Here is a 19,995-nt window from a genome sequence, read left to right on the forward strand (position 1 = left end):
AACAAACGGACGCACAAACCAGAAAACATGATGCCCCTCTACTATCGTAGGTTGGGCATAAAAAAAAGCAGAAACAAGTGCAGAAATACAACACTAACAATGAAAACAAAAGTAACACAAATTCTTTTGAACCAAACTTATGATATCAGGTCCCCAAGAAGTATCAGCTGTTCAAAATCGAGAGAAAGAAACTTTTGTTATGGCTACGGCAGTCAAGTACAATATATTTATGGTTATCTATGGCACAGTTATTCCATTTCGGTCAACCAACGCACGCTGGTGTATAGTAAAGTTTAACGATCAAAGGAATGACTTCAACTTTACCATTATAAACCTTGGGTCAATTTGCTTTCGTAAAACAATCAATCTTGTATAAAGGAAATAATTATGGGCAACGCAAGCCAGGAAATATCGTACTAAATTTTAAATATATACTGCAAATGCATGCGTTAGAAAACGATGTAATAATATCGTGTTATTCGAGAGTTGTCCATTAAGTGTGGTTAAACGTCATATCTAGTAAGTTTGACTGAGGTCACTTCGGTTACAAGAGAAAAAGTACAAACTAAAAATAACTTTTATAAGGGTAATTTTTACGGAAGTTAACAAAAAAAGTTATATTAGGTATTTTTTTCAGGGTGAAATAGGACATTTTATTGAGATTCATTTTTATTTTTTTTATCTTAGAATAATAGTTATCAACAGTTTTTCATGTGTGTTTTTTTTAATTTTTGATAGAAATTATACATGTTAAATATGTTTGATAAAACAGCTTTATTCAATTTTATAAAATGTCTGAATTTTCAGGTAATACATATAATGCCTAACCTTGACATATATATTATATAAAATGACTAAAAATGCCTAGTCAGTATGTAAAATGTCTACAAATTCAACCAATTGGCGGTTTATGTTCAGGTAAGTCGAAAACGTATATCATTGAGATACATCACAAAAAGAGACAAAACACGACATCTTGCAAAGAAAGAAAAACAATGGTATGATGAAATTAAGTTAATTTTTCTGAAAATTGCAGTTTCATGACTAGAATAAGAAGATAACTGTATTGTATTTTAAGCTCCGACGGCATCAATTTGGGATTTGATGGTCGCAAATTAAGTTTACTGGAGACGCGTTAGCGGAGACAGTAAATGGGTATTTGCGACCATCAAATCCCCAATTAATGCCGTCGGAGCTTAAAATACAATATTGTTATCTCCATTCTAATGAAACTGACAGAAAATAACGTTAAAACATGTATTTAAAATCTGTCATATGCCGTCTGCGCTTGCGCGTACGTTCCATAGCATCAATTGTCAATTGATGACATGTAAGAAAGTGACGTTATCCAATCAAAATGAACGTTACAAACGTTGTTGCATTAGAATTAGTAATCACATTGAAACTACTGAAATAATTACTCACTCTGTATTTCAGACGGTCATTTTATGATAATTTGTTTTAATGATGGCAGGCACAAATCATTCTTCCGAGTGATGAACAAAATGTATACGAAAAAAATCTAGATTCAGAATAGAAGTTTGTTATATGGAGCAATTTGAATGTTTCGATTGATTGATTGTTCTTTGTTTTACGTGCATATTTTAGGACGTGAACAAAATTAATACATTACCACCATTTTCTACATTTGAGAATGCATGTACCAAGTCAGGTGTCCATTCGTTTGATGTGTTTATAATTTGATTTTGCCATCTGATTAGGGACTTTCCATTTTAAATTTTCCTCGGCGTTCAGTATTTTTGTTATTTTATTTTTTACTAGCGTTGTACAATGAATTGGCCGGGATAAAGGACATGAGTTTTAAGTGACATTTTAAACGACTATACATTTAAAAGTCACAGAGATCTTGCCTTTCAACAGGCCACATTCGGACCTGTAACAAGTTTCAACGTACACAGAGCGTGACATTATTCTTAAACAAGAAAACAATTTATACACCCCCTTCTCAAAATTGATTCCAATCTATAGCGCTATTTTTACCTCGGGATCCATATTTTTTATAACCAAATGAGCCCTTACATGTATTGTGGATGATATTTTGAACGCAATGCATAGATATTAACAGATGTGTTTAATCAATTAAGAAAAATGGCAGAGCTGAATGTGAAATGGTTAGGGTTTTACCAAATCTGCCGGGTCTAAATGCAAACAAAAAGACCATATCAAACACTAAACGATTGTAAAAAAATCAGACCGAACTCTTAGACTAGCTGAATTGTAAAGAGAGGCGAAAAATACCAAACGGATATTTAAATTTATAAGCCGAAAATAAACTGACAATGCCACAAACAACAGTACGTAAAAAAACAACATAGAAAACTAGTTACTCAAATGTTTGTGTAAATATAATGGTTGATGAACACAGCTATCAACATAAACTGCTAGTTCTTCCTGTTGTACCCATTTGAATGAAACATATTTAGCTCTTTTATTCAGAACCTTCATTAGGAAGAGTTCGGTGCTTGCTATGAGATTTGTAGTAATAACTACTGTCAAACGACTAACCAGGTGTTTTATTCATTTAGTAGAAAATATGTTTCTCAAAATTTAATTTAATGGTGTCAAAACATTTTTATTTTGTTAATTACATCAAAAACAAGGTAAGAATCTTTAAATTTATGACATTTTTACAAAATCTAGCCTAGTGGTAAATCAAAATTACATGGTGTTATTACGCATATATCATGCAGAATTCACAAATTGTAAACAACGGAGGCATTACACAGCATCGAGCTTTCAAGTCAATGTCAATGTATACTGGTTTCCCTTATTAAACTTCTGGAACCTTTGTTTAAAACAATGTTACACTTTATATATAGTATTTGTCATGTTCGGAAATAACTTGTATATATATATAGTGATTATATCCTTTATTCCATCAGGAACAAATACTGTGATATGTCTTCAACATGAGACAATATTTCTTAATATAAATTTTCTTCCTTTTGGAACTAAATACAGTAACTGGAACTTTTATTACAAAACTCTTAGACTACTATACCACATGTGATTAAATAGTCTTAGCATGGTACCAAAAGCCAAAAAATTACGAATGATAATCTGTATTTTCATCCTATTATCAGCCCCATTTATATCATTTTCGAAATGTATGAAAATTAAAGAGGTTAGTATGAATAAAATTAACACACAGTCACACAGATAACCAAATTGAGACGACTGGTTTTAATTTTTTGAAAAATATGAACCAAATAGTACATAAAAATGAAATAATCCATAAAAATGAAATAATCCATTTATTGAATCAGTTTTTAGAATGTGAAATTAAAATCCTGAAAAAAAGTTGCGAAAATAAAACTTGCGTTGAAATGCTTGTAAAAATAAAATTTTGAATAACCTGTTCAAACTGAGACTACTGTGTTATTGTAGTCTCAGGTTCAAATGAGGAAGTACATAGACTTAAAAGATCTTTAAAGAGAATCTATATTTTATCAAAGTATACTAAGTTCTATCGTGTGTATGATAGCATCCATAAAGTATGATAAAAACTTTTCTCAATTTCCTATTTCTTAACATTTTTTATTATTCTTAACGACAAAGTTTAGAAGTCACTTACCGCTTTAACACCTTCATCGATTGTGTGTTTTGAAAATGATGTCAAATTATACCCTGAGGAAATACACTGGTTATATAACCTAATGACCAGTGTTAGACAAATTTGAAATCCGTGTATTAAATAGCATTATAAGGCATTTTAATTTCGTTTTTTTCGCACTTTTTAATTTTTTTAAAATTCTAAGCAATCAAAATCACAACTTATTAATTTTAATAGTCCAAAGGATTTTTTCTTTCTTTCCTGTAACAGGTTAGAATTACTTGAATAACATTATCACGGTTAACCAGGGACATGTTCAACCTCAGGTTTGACCTTATAACATATTTAGAGAAGATTATTATATTTATAGATTTCCGATTGAATGATTGATCGGAACAAGGATTTGTATAGTTACGAATCCTTGATCGTAGTAAAATATTTCACGCTTTCCAAGTATGAACGTTTACTTTTTTTCTTCGATATATTATCATGTAATCGTTTGTAAAATTAAAATACCACAAAATTACCAAACATGACGAAAATAGATTTATTATTCGCTATTTGTAAAATTACTTTAAACTAATTAAAATATAAAATGTTGCGCTTTTTAATTTCAACCAAAACAACACTTTTATTGCCTCAGTTTTGCATAATCTTCCCAAATCAGGATTTTTTTTTCTAATGAAAAAATTACTTGCATAGCGCCAGACAAGATTTTTCTGTCTTTACTCATTGTTTTTGATTGTTTTGAATTGGAAAGATTACAGCATATTTAAATAGACAGAAAAATACTACAACTATTAAAGCACACACTTCTCACCATAGACATCATAGGACATTTTCAGTGCTGGAGTATTAACCATAATCTTAATTTTCAGATAGAACGTTAAGAGCGAAATTTCCTGTTATAATTTCAAATGCATAAAGTTAGGAGGAAGACTCAGTTTTTTCACCCGAGTAATTCGACCGGTTCTGCTTAGACCCATTAAAGGGCAATTTTATTATAGTCACCGATCAATTTATACTTTCCTTATATATTTGTACACCATTGTACAATCTGTGACTTTTTTATAGGTCAAATTTCCATTACCGTTTTATATCATGCTTTTCAGAACTAGTATAGAGTATACTTAAGTTATAAGAAAAAATCATTTTGTGTGAAAGCAGAAAAAAAAACGATACAATTTTTGGGATACATTATTTTGAAGATAGTTCTTATAAAATGTTTTCAGAAAATAAAAATAAAATGTGGACCACGACACTCGTTTTCTTGCTACAAAACAAAATGAGCCCATATAAGAAAAAGTTGATAAAAATAAATCTTAAAATTAAATGTTCTCCATTTTTTTAATACCGTGCGAATAACGTATGAATAAATATGTATTATTGTTTTCTTCGTATTTTTCTACGAAATGAACTATATTTGTGAAAATATTTTTAACCTTTTCTATATAGTTGCATGGTGTGAAAATCGTCAATACTGCCTTTTTATTTTTAATTAACCGGTGAAACAATCTGCAAACGATTAACACATGATGAAAATACTTGACGCCAATGATAACGATTGACAAAATAACTGTAAACTCACGTGAAGCAACATTATTTTCATTTAGTGATTAACCTAGAATACATTTGGAAATTAACAGGAACAAGCTCAAAACACAAGTTACAAGGCACAGAAAACTTTAAACTGATGCGGAAAGAGTTGTCCATAACATAAAAGCGATGTAGCAGTTTTAAGTCGTCCATTGTAAAGAGTACGTCAAATTTCAATACATCCTGCCAGCAGTAAGCTTTGATAAAAAAGATTGTCAATAGAAACCGACAAGATTATATAAACTGTGAAAACGTTATTAAAAGTTATGGAGCCTTGGTTAGAAGCTACAATCATTACACTAATGACAGTTCTTGTAGTCGCTGCATTCTTATTTTGCTTTTGCTGTCGAATAGCAAAAAAAGGACGCACTATGGAAGAAGGATTTAGCCAATCAGGTTACAGTAAAACCGTTGGTAGGTCATATTTATTTAGTTAATTTATCAGATTTTTTTTCTTTTTTGTGTGTATGTTAATTTTGGGAAATGTTGCTTTTTGATTTAGTACGTCAGTGTAAGGCATAGTTTTGAATAAAGACACTAAGTTAGTTATACTGTGCACTTGAAGAAACTATTGTTGAACCTTTTATTTATCAATCTTCAATTGGACAACCTAAGAACGAACATATCTGTACACGGTTGTTTTCATTTTGATTGAGATCCTTATAAATATTCCTCGGAATATTTAGGTGCTTTTTACCAAAATGTACATCGTTTTGTTATTCACCGATCGAAAATAAAAAAAAAATGGGATATTTCAGATCTCAGTGGCGGATTCAGAAATTTTCAGAAAAGGGGAGAGGGCATTGACTGCCTAAGAGGCGACCCGCTTCAGTAATAATTCAGTGGTTCTCTATTTAATCAAAATTTTCCTTCGCATATTGCAGCCTGAATGTTATTTTTTTTATCTGTCGTTGAGTTGCTGCCTCATTGATCTATAAAAATATACGCCCGACATTTTTTTTTTGTCGTTAAAATAGTTTCACTCGTTTTTCCAAAAGAATAGTTTATAAAAGTTTTAGATTGTCACAAAACATACATTTTACTTCCAATTTCATTGATTTACTTTGATTTATTTTTTTCAAAAAGATGTATACCAATATATTGAACACTTTGAAATAACTCAATATCTGACAGCATATATAACATACGAATATGACAGAAAGTCAAATCCTTTGTATTTCAGTATATTATTCCAGCTATCCCCATGTAAGATTCAGATTTAAGTTTAAACTTTTTATGATCCAACAAAACAAAATTAATTTTGTATGATAAAATTTAGGATCTACTTTTTATTAATACCTGATATAAGTTCCATAACTTCATGTAGTTATTTATTTTACAGGGACAATGGTAACAGAAACAAAACAGTGACATAGATTTGGAGGATTTTCTGTGACCTTACATTATATTTTATACATTTTTCTGCTTGATTCATAATATATATATATATTTGGCATGTTTAACATTTGTTAATGCGCGCAGTTGGCAAAGGGAAGGTTTTTTTTAAACATTCGACTGTATTTGGTTCATTTCAAGTGAGAAGAATATATCATTCTGGTAAAACAATATTCACTTCATCTGGCCAAAACAGTCACCGTGGACTATTGTTTCAATTGGTGTTCGTCGACTGTCGATAACTTGTTTCGAAAATAATCAATGAAACCGCCGAACTCCAATTAGAACAAAAACCTGGATATACTGATTATGAAGGTTTTTAGTTTTACTGGTTTTAAATTTGTTCTTGTTGTTCCTGTCGATCAATCCACATGGCCACCGTTAATAGAAATAGGAAATAATGGTAAATTATAAGTAATTGACTGATATCTTGAAAACCATAATGGAAAGAGAATTCTTAACAGAATTAAAAATGCTCAACATGTCAAAACTTACACCAAATTTATTAGTCGGCCCTAAAACGGAGTTATTATTTCGTCGGAGTAGTAATTCCTGTAAATAGCGATGTTTGTCAATTTGATATAAAAATAAGGAAATTTGGTATGATGGCAAATTGAGAATTATGTTAGGAAATAATAACTATGTTGTAGCACAATTGCGACAGTTTGTGCAATACATCGGATATTTTGAAATGTCTGGCAAATTCTGATTTCTATTATTTACAGTATTGTTCAGATAGATATCCAAAAGTAATCCTGTAATGTAATCACCAAGCTTTCTAAAAGAAAGAAGATATCATGCATTGTCTGTTTCAGAGTTAAATGTACATATTCTGCCAGGTGATATTTCACTATTATGTCACAATAGTATTATTAAAAACATTGATACTTTTTATACGGATTTTTTGGTTGAACAAATGATAGTATAGTTAAATAAACTGCTTACCTGATTCCATTTTGTAATTTGTAAAACATCATAGAATTGAATAAATTAATTTAATTGAAAAGAATGTGTAATTTATTCCAGTTTAACAGATGCCATCTGACCAAGGATATATACCAATTGAAACCACAATCCCATACTCATTTTCTGATTGTGACATCATATAGTTAGACTTAGCACCTAGTTTTCACTAACCATTGACACCATATGACAGGAAGCACTTTGGGAGCAGGATTAATTGTTTTGCCATGATTGTCCCCCTAGTATATTCCATCTCTTTATTTTTTATTTTGGACTTTTACCAGCAAGCTGTGTGATTTTCAGCATTAATCTTTTAGAATATCAAAAATTAAGTCAGATTTGTAATTTTAATATAGTTTATTACATTGTCCAACCAAAACTTTCGAGAAACTGAGATATTATCACAAATATTTAATATTCAATATATAGAAAATGAATTTAATGCATCTGGCTTCTCTTCGTATCTTTGAATTTTGTATTGATCTGCCAAGAGTCCAAAAAGTATTCCTTTAACTAGTTAATATTATCAGATTATTACATGGCCTTTTTCATATCGCATGTATTATCAGCCCTAGGTTCAATATCAGCCCAAGAGCCGCATGGCTCGAGGGCTGATATTGACCGAGAGGCTGATAATACATGCGATATGAAAAATGACATGTTATGATCTTTTTATCATATGCTTCAACAGTAGAGAAAAATAACAGATTCATGTCTTGATCCTTTTACGTGGTTCTCGAAGATTAAAGAGTAAAAAAGTTCACGGCCGTCGGACCCAAAAATTGATACCTTTCTATCATATGCCTCAACAGAGAGAGAGAAAAAAAACCAACATTTTACATGTAATATGGACGAATCGACAAAAAAATAATTTAACAATACAAAGAATGATCATTGTTTGGAAAAGTCAACTTTTTAAAGAAACTTTCTAAATTATGTTTCAGAAAAACTTTTTTTTTTTTGCTGTTACGAAATGATAGAAATTATTATAAATTAAGGAATGTATCTCCCTCATGCAAAGCTCTGATTCCCTTCACGGATTTGGCTATACTTTTTGGACCTTTTGGATTATAGCTCTTCATCTTTTATATAAGCTTTGGATTTCAAATATTTTGGCCACGAGCATCACTGAAGAGACATGTATTGTCGAAATGCGCATCTGGTGCAAGAAAATTGATACCGTTAATTTTATTATGCATGGTAAAAAAATTTGAAGAAAATAACTGATTAATATTTCGTATCGATTAATATAATGTTCCTGAATATTTCATTTATAAATATCCTGTTAATAAATAACCGTCTGAAATGTTGACACATTTCCATTGAGTGGTGTGTTGTAATAGTGATGTATACTGTTCGGGACGTAACTTGTCAAAACTATCAACATTATTGGGCATCAATTAGAATTTATATACAAGGCATTGGATATCGCAAAAAAATAGACTATTTTTTATATTTAAGGTGGTTTTTTGTTACTTACCGTAAACAAAGTTGGGTTCGCTATGCATTAGTGTTCCGACGTAAGCAACATAAATAATATTCAACACATCAAAGAACATTTCTACAGGATACTGAAGTTATTTACAGACACAGCACTTTTTTATCTCCAAAAATAGATCAAAATGCATAGAAACTTGAAACTATGGGATATAAATTACTAATGTTGATGAAATTAGTGCACAAACATTTAGATAGATTCATATAAAGGTATTGATAAAAGAGAGAGAAGTTACCACAGAGGCAATTATTAAGTCGTCACAAGTGCAATACAAACAAGCGCTAGTATGACCAAAAAGAATTAAAAACAACAAAAAGAAACATCACACAAACAAACAATAGATTTAACAACACCATCAACCAGGTCAAACTTTTTGTGTTCGTCGATCAACACGGTACGGGTGATATGTAAATACCAGGCGTCAGTCTGTAAGTGGTTTTTATCACAGGTTTGTATCAGTTATATCTCAGAAAGTTTGAACATCAGTGCCAAAACTATTTGTAAAGGAGGCATACACCTTGGCAATATAAATTATATGGAACATTGCAAGCACTCTTTTATCTCGTTATTTGTAGGATTATCTAAATGTCTATATTATCGGTTCCGATATTAGTGCTGATTAAAAATGCTAAAAGGAGTTATGTTCCTTCAAAAGAAAATTGCATAGTGAACAATTCATGTCAGATATTTATGAAATTTATATTGGAAATGTCGAATGCTAGTTCGAAAATCAGCGCCGCTCAAATATGTTTAAGAGCTCTTAGGAAATATATGTTTATAACATTATTTTGTATAAAGTGCAATGAAAACCCTCTCCACACCTACATTTCTTGTAATGTAGTATTGCAATGTACTTATCTATACTACAAAAGAAAGCCCGGATATCGATTTATTTTATTTTCATCTGACTTAGGCGGGATTTTTTCCCATTTTGACCCCTTTCCGAAATGTCAACGGAATTTCCGTAGCTCATTAACCGCGAGGAGACGTTTATTAAAAATTGAATGATGGACAGTCTGCGGGCTGAATGCTTCTTACTACCTGATTGGAAGATATTACTGAGACGTGAATAATTAAAGATCGTTGATTGGTTGGGACAATCCAGACCTAGTAAATGTCTTTCAATCCCGTAGAGTATCGGATTTTTCCTCTCTATTTTAGCAATTAGATTTTGCCTGGTCGTTAACATGCATATTGGTACACGGGTAACTTTTATCTATGAATAGCCGAATCTCCTGGAGTTTTGTAAATACACACAACATTAACCGATTTAATACTTTATAACGTATGTCCTCACGTGTGTGGTAAATTTGTTGATTGATATGCAAGCTAGGCTATTCTGAATGAATTAATCTTCAAAGCGAGAACACATTCCATTTTCATCAGCTAAGAGACGGCTAGCTTTAAAAAAAAAAAGCTATTACTTGTACGGTTATTGAGCTAAAAGATGAAAAGAAAATGAAAAATCACATTTTGCCACACTTTTCTAATGGTATATAATACTTGTATTTTCAAACAGAGATGAATGGGTCTATTGAATGATGTTTCTCATTTTCATTTCTTTAAAATTTTAAAGATTTGAATTTAAAATGAACTTTACCGTTTCAAAATCCTAACTGTGTCCACACTCTTTATATCAACACTTGTTCAATTTTACTGCGATTTTGCGGACATCTTTTAGTAAGAATAATACCAGAATGGTTTAGGGTGGGTTCTAAATTATGCGCTATTTTTTTTTTTAAGAAGTTACATGTATGTCTCTCAAATGCAATTTATATTTGAATTTGCCTATTAAGCACTGCTCTCAATTGGTCTATTATCCAATTAATATCAACGGCTTGTCACGATCAGCATGGTCTAGAAAGAGAGCAGACTTATGACCCCTTGAAAAAGAAAAAAAATTACATTATTAGCTTTAATATTTAGTGTATATTTTGTGTGTCGATCTGATGATGAGTCTAACCTTTTGAGCTATTTTTGTAGTTTGTTCTGATGTTGTCCTGTTACATCATGTTCAGTGGCAAGGGGAGGGTTGTGGGTCTCACATTTGTATAACCCCTCCACAATCTTCATGTGCCTTTACAAGACTTTAATTCAGTACTTTTTGTTGGTTGCCCCCAGGCATAGCTATTTATTGCTTTTAGTGTTTATTTGGGTCTTTTTGGGGTTTTCTTTTATTGTCATGATGTGCCCTTTTATAGCTAACTAGTGGGTTGGGTTTGCTAATTGTTGAATACCGTAAGGTGACCATTTGTTGTTTTTATATCATCGTACTTTTGTATATGGTGGTTGACAATCGTAACACATCTTCTTATCTTTATTTGAATAAAACAATGTAAAGTCTAACTGTGAAAATGTTGAATAATGAATGATTTAACAATACATCGTCAAAAAGTTTTTAATGATAATTATCATAATTTTTTAAATTACAAAACAAAAATTAAGTTGTAAATGTAAATTTTCATATGTCATTTTTTTATAATGAAAAGTCCAAAACTCGAGCTTGTAACTGTTTAATTATAATCAGTTTATTCAAATTCTATTCATTTTGTTTGTTTTGGTCGAACATCATTAGGGGACGACCATTTGATATTCTGGGTGGGGGGGGGGGGGGGGGGGCAAGAGGATTTTGAAAATAAATAACTCAGCCTTGATAATAACAAAAATAAATGGTTTGTTCTGTGGTAGTTTGAAAATAAATTACCTGACTTGCAATGGATTGAAAATAAATAACTCAGCAGGTCTAATCGAAAGTATGAGATGGCACCAGATTCTTCATAAATTCATCTTTTTTCCAAAAAAAATCGGCTTCGGCAAACACTGCCCAAATTGTTTAATAATAAAAGTATAAATATTATTTAAATGTACTTGAAATGTCTGTAAATTGGCTTCATTTAACTTGAGGCATGTTTTCTCAGCAACACTTACCTCACTTTTATTTAACAGGGCCGTAACTACATTGAGGCAAATGCCTCATGTAGAAAATTTCAAAACCAAACGCTTGTCTCCATATCAAATTGTTTTCACGTCGAGTGCCTTGCAAGAAGCAAATTCTGTTCTCCCTAAGACATAGCCCCTGATTTTTCGGGATCAATGTTTCTTATTTATTTGTCTTTTGTTCATTGATTGTCCTTCTGTATTCTGTTAGTGTTGCATTCCTTTTGTAATTTAGTAATTTTCTTATTAACTTGATCATGAGTTTAAAAAACAGAAGCCCCAGACTTCAACTATGTGAATAACATTTTTGCTTTATCATTCATATTGGTCTATTGATGTTGTCCCTAAAAACTTAAGTCTTACACTGAATGTATACATTTTGCTTTGAGACCAAAAATAAGAAAGGGTCTGGGGAACACCCAGAAAGCATGATTTTGCATCATTTCTTCTAAAGCTTCTTGTGCCTTCAGTGGCTCCAAAACCCTTAAAAAAAATTGACTCGCTCCGCTCGGCGTACCATGTTTTGCCAATACTTTTAAAATAAGCTAGATACAATCAATCTTTAATATAGTGTCTGGAAGCAATACATGTATATGCAGTTAGGAATATGGAAGATTCATTTCTGCAGAGGATGATGATTAATTCTGATTAAATGGTACATGATGACTTAACTATACAGTCATGTATTATTTATCATTTATAAAGAAATAATTTAAAAATGGTATTTTCGAATATTATAATATAGTTGTGAAAATAAATAATCCGTCCCTTGCTTTAATGAAAATGAAAAATCTTGCTTCAATAGTGCAAAAAATAGAAACCATGCCCTCTTAGTTTACAAAAATAAATAACCGATCCAAAACAAATCCTCCTGCCCCCTCCCCTCCTCCCCCCAGAATACCAAATGGTCGTCCCCTTAAAGTCGAAAAAAGGTTTAATGGCTAAAACTTATAATTAATTAGTCATTCTATACTGCAGATTTCAAAAAAGACTGTTTTAACTTAGGTATGATCAATAAAAGAATGGGTCCTCCTGGATAATTAATCGTTTTAGATTATAAAAGATTGTTGCTAATTTCATTTTATGTTCTCAAAAGTAAAAACAATGTCACGTCATTGGCTCGGTTTCCATTACTTAGATCATAACTTTTTTAGTACATGTACACTTTTGAAAATATTACTCAGAGTGCCAAGATCTAAAATAATAATTTATGTTGATCTTACATATAAATTTCTCACTTTCCCAATAAGATTTTCTGAATTGTTATGCCCCACCTACGATAGTAGAGGGGCATTATGTTTTCTGGTCTGTGCGTTCGTCCGTCCGTCCGTATGTCTGTCTGTCCCGCTTCAGGTTAAAGTTTTTGGTCGAGGTAGATTTTGATGAAGCTGAAGTACAATCAGCTTGAAACTTAATACACTTGTTGCTTGTGATATGATCTTTCTAATTTTAAAGCCAAATTAGACTTTTGACCCCAATTTCACGGTCCACTGGACATAGAAAATGAAAGTGCGAGTTTCAGGTTAAAGTTTTTGGTCAAGGTAGTTTTGCTGAAGTTGAAATCCAATCAACTTGAAACTTAGTACACAAAGTCATGTTCCCTATGGTTTGATCTTTCTAAATTTGATGCCGAATTAGATTTTTTTTACCCAATTTCACGGTCCATTGAACATGGAAAATGATAGTGTAAGTGGGGCAGCCGAGTACTTTGGACACATTCTTGTTTTGTTATCTATTATATATCTGCAGTTACACTCATCTTTCTAGCAATCAAATCCGAAAGTTATTTGCATTATAATAGTCCGTTGGTCTTTAGTGCTGTCTTTATTGACGTTTCATTGGCAACCATACCACATGACATTTAAATAACAATTAACACCCTATCAACAGTTTGACGTCAATAGGGGTGATAATTATAAGTGGTAAATAGTGAAAAACCTAATCAGTTATTTTAGACAATTGAAAGTGCTTCGACTTCAGAATTTTTAGATAGGTGTTGTATAATGGACATCAGTATTTAAAATGAGGTTAACTATCTTGACCTCTAGGTATCTTTAGATTTGTGAAGTGTCTACATTGACCTATGCAAAACATTCCAATCCTACACTATAAACTTCAAATGGAATCTAAAAAAGTTAAGCTGATAATTGTTTCAAAAAGTCAAAAAGCCATTGTTACTGCAATAATTATAATATAATTGAAAATCTTTATAGTTGCTGATTAGTTATTCACCGGATTTGTTATCTCATAAGCAACACGACGGGTGCCACATGTGGAGCATGATCTGCTTACCCTCCCGGAGCACCTGATATCACCCCTAGTTTTTGTTGAGGTTCGTGTTGTTTATTCTTTAGTTTTCTATGTTGTGCCATGCGTACTATTGTTTGTCTGTTTGTTCTTTTTATTTTTGGCAATGGCGTTGTCAGTTTTTTTTCGATTTATGAGTTTGACTGTCCCTCTGGGATCTTTCGTCCCTCTGTTATGAATAAATGGAGATATGGGGTAAACGTTAAAGACTCAAAAAGGAAACAAGACAATAAAATCTAAAAACTTGAATCCACTTTTGTAGAAGAATATGGGGAAAATGATGTTAGATTAGAGACATTTATAATTTTTCTGTAAAATAGAAACAACTATTGGTTTGTTCATTTTTATTGTTTTATTCAATGGCATTCGTTTTCAAATACTTCAGACTAAAGATATAAGAGAAGGAAAAAAAATGCAATTGATTTTTTATAGTTAACCTTTTAAAGATTCATACTCTAAAAAAATCGGAAAAGTAAAATTTATAGTGAGTGCATTGACATATTTATTGTTGTTGTCTTCGAAGTGAAAGAATGAGTTTTCAATAATAGTAAAACTGCCTCAGTTGTCTCATGGTTGTGTGTTCACAAATTCGGATGGTCTTTGTTTGAATTCATAACCTGGACAAATCACATAGACTTGCAACTGCTGCTTCTTCAAGACAAAAAGAGAAGTTTACCTGTCGAAATATTGAATATCCGATGTCAGATACGTCTGTAATATGAAAATACAAATGTAATCTATTCTGGTAATTTGTACGCTTATCTACCAAATTTGAACCGTATAACGCACTGCTTCCAGGTGACAAACCACCAATTCACCCATTTAAAGGAGTAGGTTCACTAACTATGGAAATCGGCCTCATATTTTCATAAAAAATAAACAGCCTTTAAAAACAAAAACTGAGTGGTATTTTATTAGGACCCATCCCACCCTTTCGTAAAATGGTAGTCTTGAATTACTGTCTTGCGTGCGTTTTGTAGAAATCACCCCAATTCAAATCAACATATGGTCAAAAACGGCAAATATTATCGATTTTTGCCTGTATTCCTTCAAATTGCGATATGAGCGCAGCCGTCGACAACTCTGAGTTTTCAACTACACAGTCTCAATAATATTTAATTTAATCCAGCTAAATACCGAGGTTGTCGAGGACTGCGCTCTATGTTTTAAACTAATTAATCTGGCAAGCGATTTCCATGAATCCCGTAGTGTATGGCAAAATGGCGACGTCTTGATAATCCTATCTCTTCCACACATATAATAAACAAGCTAAATATAAACATAGACCTGAATGACATAGGAAGGTCACATGTTATAGGCAAGGCAAGAAAAGGCAGGTCCCAAGTTATAGTCAGGTTCATATCATATAGAATGAAACATTTGGTGTACAGCAATAAAAAGGAACTAAAGGGTGACACAAATGGTATTTTTATAACCGAAAACCTATCACAATATAGAACAGAACTAGTAAAAAGCCTGGCCGATATGAAAACTAAAAATCAAATCAGTGCTTACTGGACTGCCGACGGTCGAATATTCGCTAAAAAATCTGAAAGCAGTAGAAAACTAATTATACAGAATTGGCAGGACGTTGGTGATCTTAGACCTCCATTTAAAAGGCCTGCTGCTTATGGCAATCATCCTGACAATCATCCTGTCAATCAGCCAGACAGTGCAAACCAGCAATCAGAAGATCATGATTGATTGGAGACAGTTACAAAAACTGATTTATTCTAGCTTTAAAAGTTGTTATCTTATCAACAAAAGTTTAAAAAATGTTTACCAATACTTCATAACCTTTAGACATTGTTTGTTTGTTATATGTGGGTTTTTTGTGTGTTATTTTTTTTTTTTTTTTTTTATGTTTGATTTAATTATTTTCATGTTGAGTTCATTTTGTTCTGTTTTGTTCTGTTTTCCACCCTGTTATATATGCTCTAATAACGGTTAATTCAGTTACACTTTATAACGGTATAGCTGATTTTCTTCTAGTTGTTCTGATAGCCAAAATACAACCAAAGTCTGTAATTCAATAATAAAAAAAAAAATCCCCAAAATATTTTTTTTTTCTTTCCACATCATGTCAACTATATAAAGTTGGCTAAGTAGTAGAATGTTCGTACATATCGTAAGATCTTTTCAACAGTTGATAAAATTACCGTTTCTCGATCACTCAAAATAAAAACAAAAAGCAGTGTAAATGTGGCATTCTATAGTGAACGTACACATGTTCTGTTCTTCTTTCGACAACTTTGCTTATAATCATATCAGCTTAATTGTACATTTTTTATAGCTTGTATTTAAATAAATCTATTAACGAAAAATGTCGATTTCGATCAAAAGAAGTTTTCAAAAATATAATAAAAGTCAAACAGACCGCCCTTGCCTAACACAAACACGCACCAACAAAATATTATAGTAAGAAATAATTGAATACATGTAAATGTACAAATATATTCTCCGTGTATATAATTTTGTTTGTAAAAAAAGGTATCTTTTTGTTTTAATTAAACACTATTGGGGGGAAAAAAACAGGAGATACTGATTAAATTCTTTACAAAATAGTATTGTATTCACACACAATTGTACATAATATTTATATTTGATTTATATATATATATATACATATCATGTAAAACTGTATACTCAAGTTGCAAGTATATGAAGTGTTTAATACTATTACTATATTGGTAGGCATTCGTCTTTAAACCAACTCTATGTTTGGACCTTATAGCTCATACAATTCGTCTTTCAAATATAGTGGCTAGATCACGGTTCACACTGATTTATAAAAATAGTAAAAGTTAAGAAAAATCCCATTTTATCATCCAATATGACTCCAGGTATCCTTCTGATAACCGTTTGTTTTTCCGTCACCTTTATTTTTTATTTTTCTTGTTTTATATTTACCTTCTCCATTTTTTCTGATGATGATGTGTGCAAGTTACCATGTGAAAAATGCCGTTGGCTGTCGTTATACTTAATTTCTGTACCCCCTAAACAATATGGGAGTCAGCATTGAGGATTACAGGGCAGCCATTGGCTTATTTCATTGTACATGTAGCAAGAGGAAAAGTAGTACTTATATTAATTATAACTATTATACTTATTTAGAAATACTAAAAATTAACTTACATTGCTCCTTCTATGTTTTTTCACTAGCTTGTATACAGTCTATAAATCCCAAGATTGACATTATCTTTCTGTTGTTTGTGCTTCATTTTAGGGAGCTACCATTTGATTTTTATGGGGGGGCTAGGATGAAAAATTTTGTCCTGCATTTTTTTTTAGCTGTAATCTCTGTCCTGCCTTTTTATTTTTCACTCTGTTCGGTCCTGCCTTTTTTTTTTAGTTTATCCTGACTTTTTTTTACCTAAATTGTCGTCCTGACTTTTTTTTTTTTGCAAGTGTCTCATCCTGCCTTTTTTTTTTACTCAAAACTTCTGTCCTGCCTATTTTTTTCAAATTTCATCCTAGCCCCCCCATAAAAATCAAATGGTAGCTCCCTTATTCTTCTTGTCGGAAATATTGAACCAAACCCTGGTCCAGATGAAAATAACATATCGAGTACACCCTCTAGTGTCAGATTTAGTGAAATCGATAAATCCATATCAATATGTAATTTAAATATTCGTAGTATTAGAAACAAATTAGAATTCTTAAATAATTTCACTGACGAATTTGATGTCCTGGCTGTAACAGAAACACATTTAGATCCTAGTGTATCTGAAGATCAATTAAAACTAGATTCCTTCAATAACATTATAAGGAAAGATCGAAACAACTTTGGTGGTGGATTAATGATATATGTGAAAGATGATATCGGTATCGTCCGAAAAAGCGAACTAGAAAATCCATTTGATGAAACACTTTGGGTTGAAATACGAGCCAAAGGTCAAAACTTCCTTCTTTGTCACTCATATCGTCCACCGAATGCGGACACTGACTTCTGGGCACGATTAAATCATGCAATAGAAACTGCCTTTCAATTTAACGAAAATATAGTGATTACTGGTGATCTAAATTCTGATCTCTTTAATGTCAATAATAATAAACTTATTGACACTATGGACTTGTTCAATCTAAGAAATGTAATTGATAAAGCAACAAGAGTTACTGATAAAAGTAGTACACTCTTAGATCCCATAATAATAAGTGACTGTATGTCATATTATCTATCAGATGTTTTAGATATTCCCTCAAATATTAGTGATCACAATGCAGCAGTAATATTTCTTGAGTGTCCCTCATCAATGTCACGTACTTTTAAAAGAGAAGTGTGGATATATGATAAAATGGATAAAGATAAATTTTTGAAAAAAATGAATGAAACAGATTGGTATGCACTTCTTCCCGATGACAAGGATGTTAATGAATTATGTGAAATATTTACTGTAACTTTTCTGAACATTGCAAGGGAGTGCATACCTACTAAACAAGTAACTATACGAAAAAACGACAAACCATGGTTCAATAGCGAGCTTAGGAGAGAAATACGGACTAGAGATCGATTACGAAAAAAGGCTTTTAAATCTAAAAAACAATCTGATATTTTGAAGTACAAGCGACAGAGAAATAGGGTCAATAATATGAAAAAAGTTGCTAAAGAAAAATTTGAAAGTAATTTAGACCACATCATTCTAAATAATGTATCGAATACAAAAACTTATTGGAAAATTATGAAAATGTTAATCAAATCTAACAATGGATCAAATAACATCCCCCCACTCCAAAATATTATAAATACCGAAAAAATAGACGAAATAGCATATAAAGATGAAGAAAAATGTGAGCTTTTGAACAAGTATTTTAATTTAATCTCCAAATTAAATGAAGAAAATATCAACTTACCACAATTTGAAACTAAATCTAACAATAAAATTTGTGACATACATGTCACTATTCAAGAAATTATAGATAATTATGATTAATATTCTTGATCCAAATAAAGCCTCGGGACCAGATGTGATTAGCCACAGGATGCTCAAGATTTGTCCAGATAAAGTTGCAATACCTCTTCAAATTATATTCAATAAGTCCCTTAGTCAATGTATATATCCAACCAGCTGGAAAATTGCAAATGTAATAGCTATTTTCAAAAAGGGGGACTCTTCTTTGCCATCTAATTACAGACCAATATCTTTAATTAGCTGCGTGGGGAAAGTTATGGAACGAGTTGTGTTTAAACATGTATATAATCATCTATTTAATAACAAACTAATTTATGAATACCAATCAGGTTTTTTGCCTAAACATTCAACAGTGCATCAATTAATAGAAATCTATGATTGTATTTTAAATGCACTAGAAACAAAAGAAATTTGCTGTTTTGTTTTTTGTGATTTTTCGAAGGCCTTTGACAAAGTTTGGCATATTGGCTTACTACATAAAATGAAAGCATATGGCATTGAGGGAAATCTTTTAAATTGGTTCACTAGCTACCTATATCAAAGAAAACAAAAGGTTATCATTAATGAATCATCCTCTACTTTTTGCAATGTTTCTATTAACGATATTGCTGAACAGTTAACTTCTTTATGCAGACTATTTGCAGATGACACTTCATTCAGTTACTCGGGTCATGACGAGGAACTTATACAGTCAGTTGTTAGTCGTGACCTGAGACAGCTGGATGAATGGTCAAGAAAGTGGCTTATGTCTTTCAATCCTGAAAAAACAGAAATTATGATGTTTTCAAATAATGAGATACAAAACCTTAATTTTA

At 31.5% G+C, this 19,995-nt stretch overlaps 1 protein-coding gene across 1 annotated transcript; it reads left to right on the forward strand.

The window, feature by feature from the left end:
* Positions 1-17,103: 17,103 nt before the first annotated feature.
* Positions 17,104-19,201, forward strand: LOC139511019 (uncharacterized). Its single transcript, XM_071297584.1, has 2 exons — positions 17,104-17,113; positions 17,820-19,201. The coding sequence occupies exons 1-2, from the start codon at positions 17,104-17,106 to the stop codon at positions 19,199-19,201; spliced, it is 1,392 nt and encodes a 463-aa protein (XP_071153685.1).
* The last annotated feature ends 794 nt before the right edge of the window (positions 19,202-19,995 follow it).

This window comes from Mytilus edulis, chromosome 2 (genome assembly GCF_963676685.1).
Source record: "Mytilus edulis chromosome 2, xbMytEdul2.2, whole genome shotgun sequence".
Classification (NCBI taxonomy): domain Eukaryota; kingdom Metazoa; phylum Mollusca; class Bivalvia; order Mytilida; family Mytilidae; genus Mytilus; species Mytilus edulis.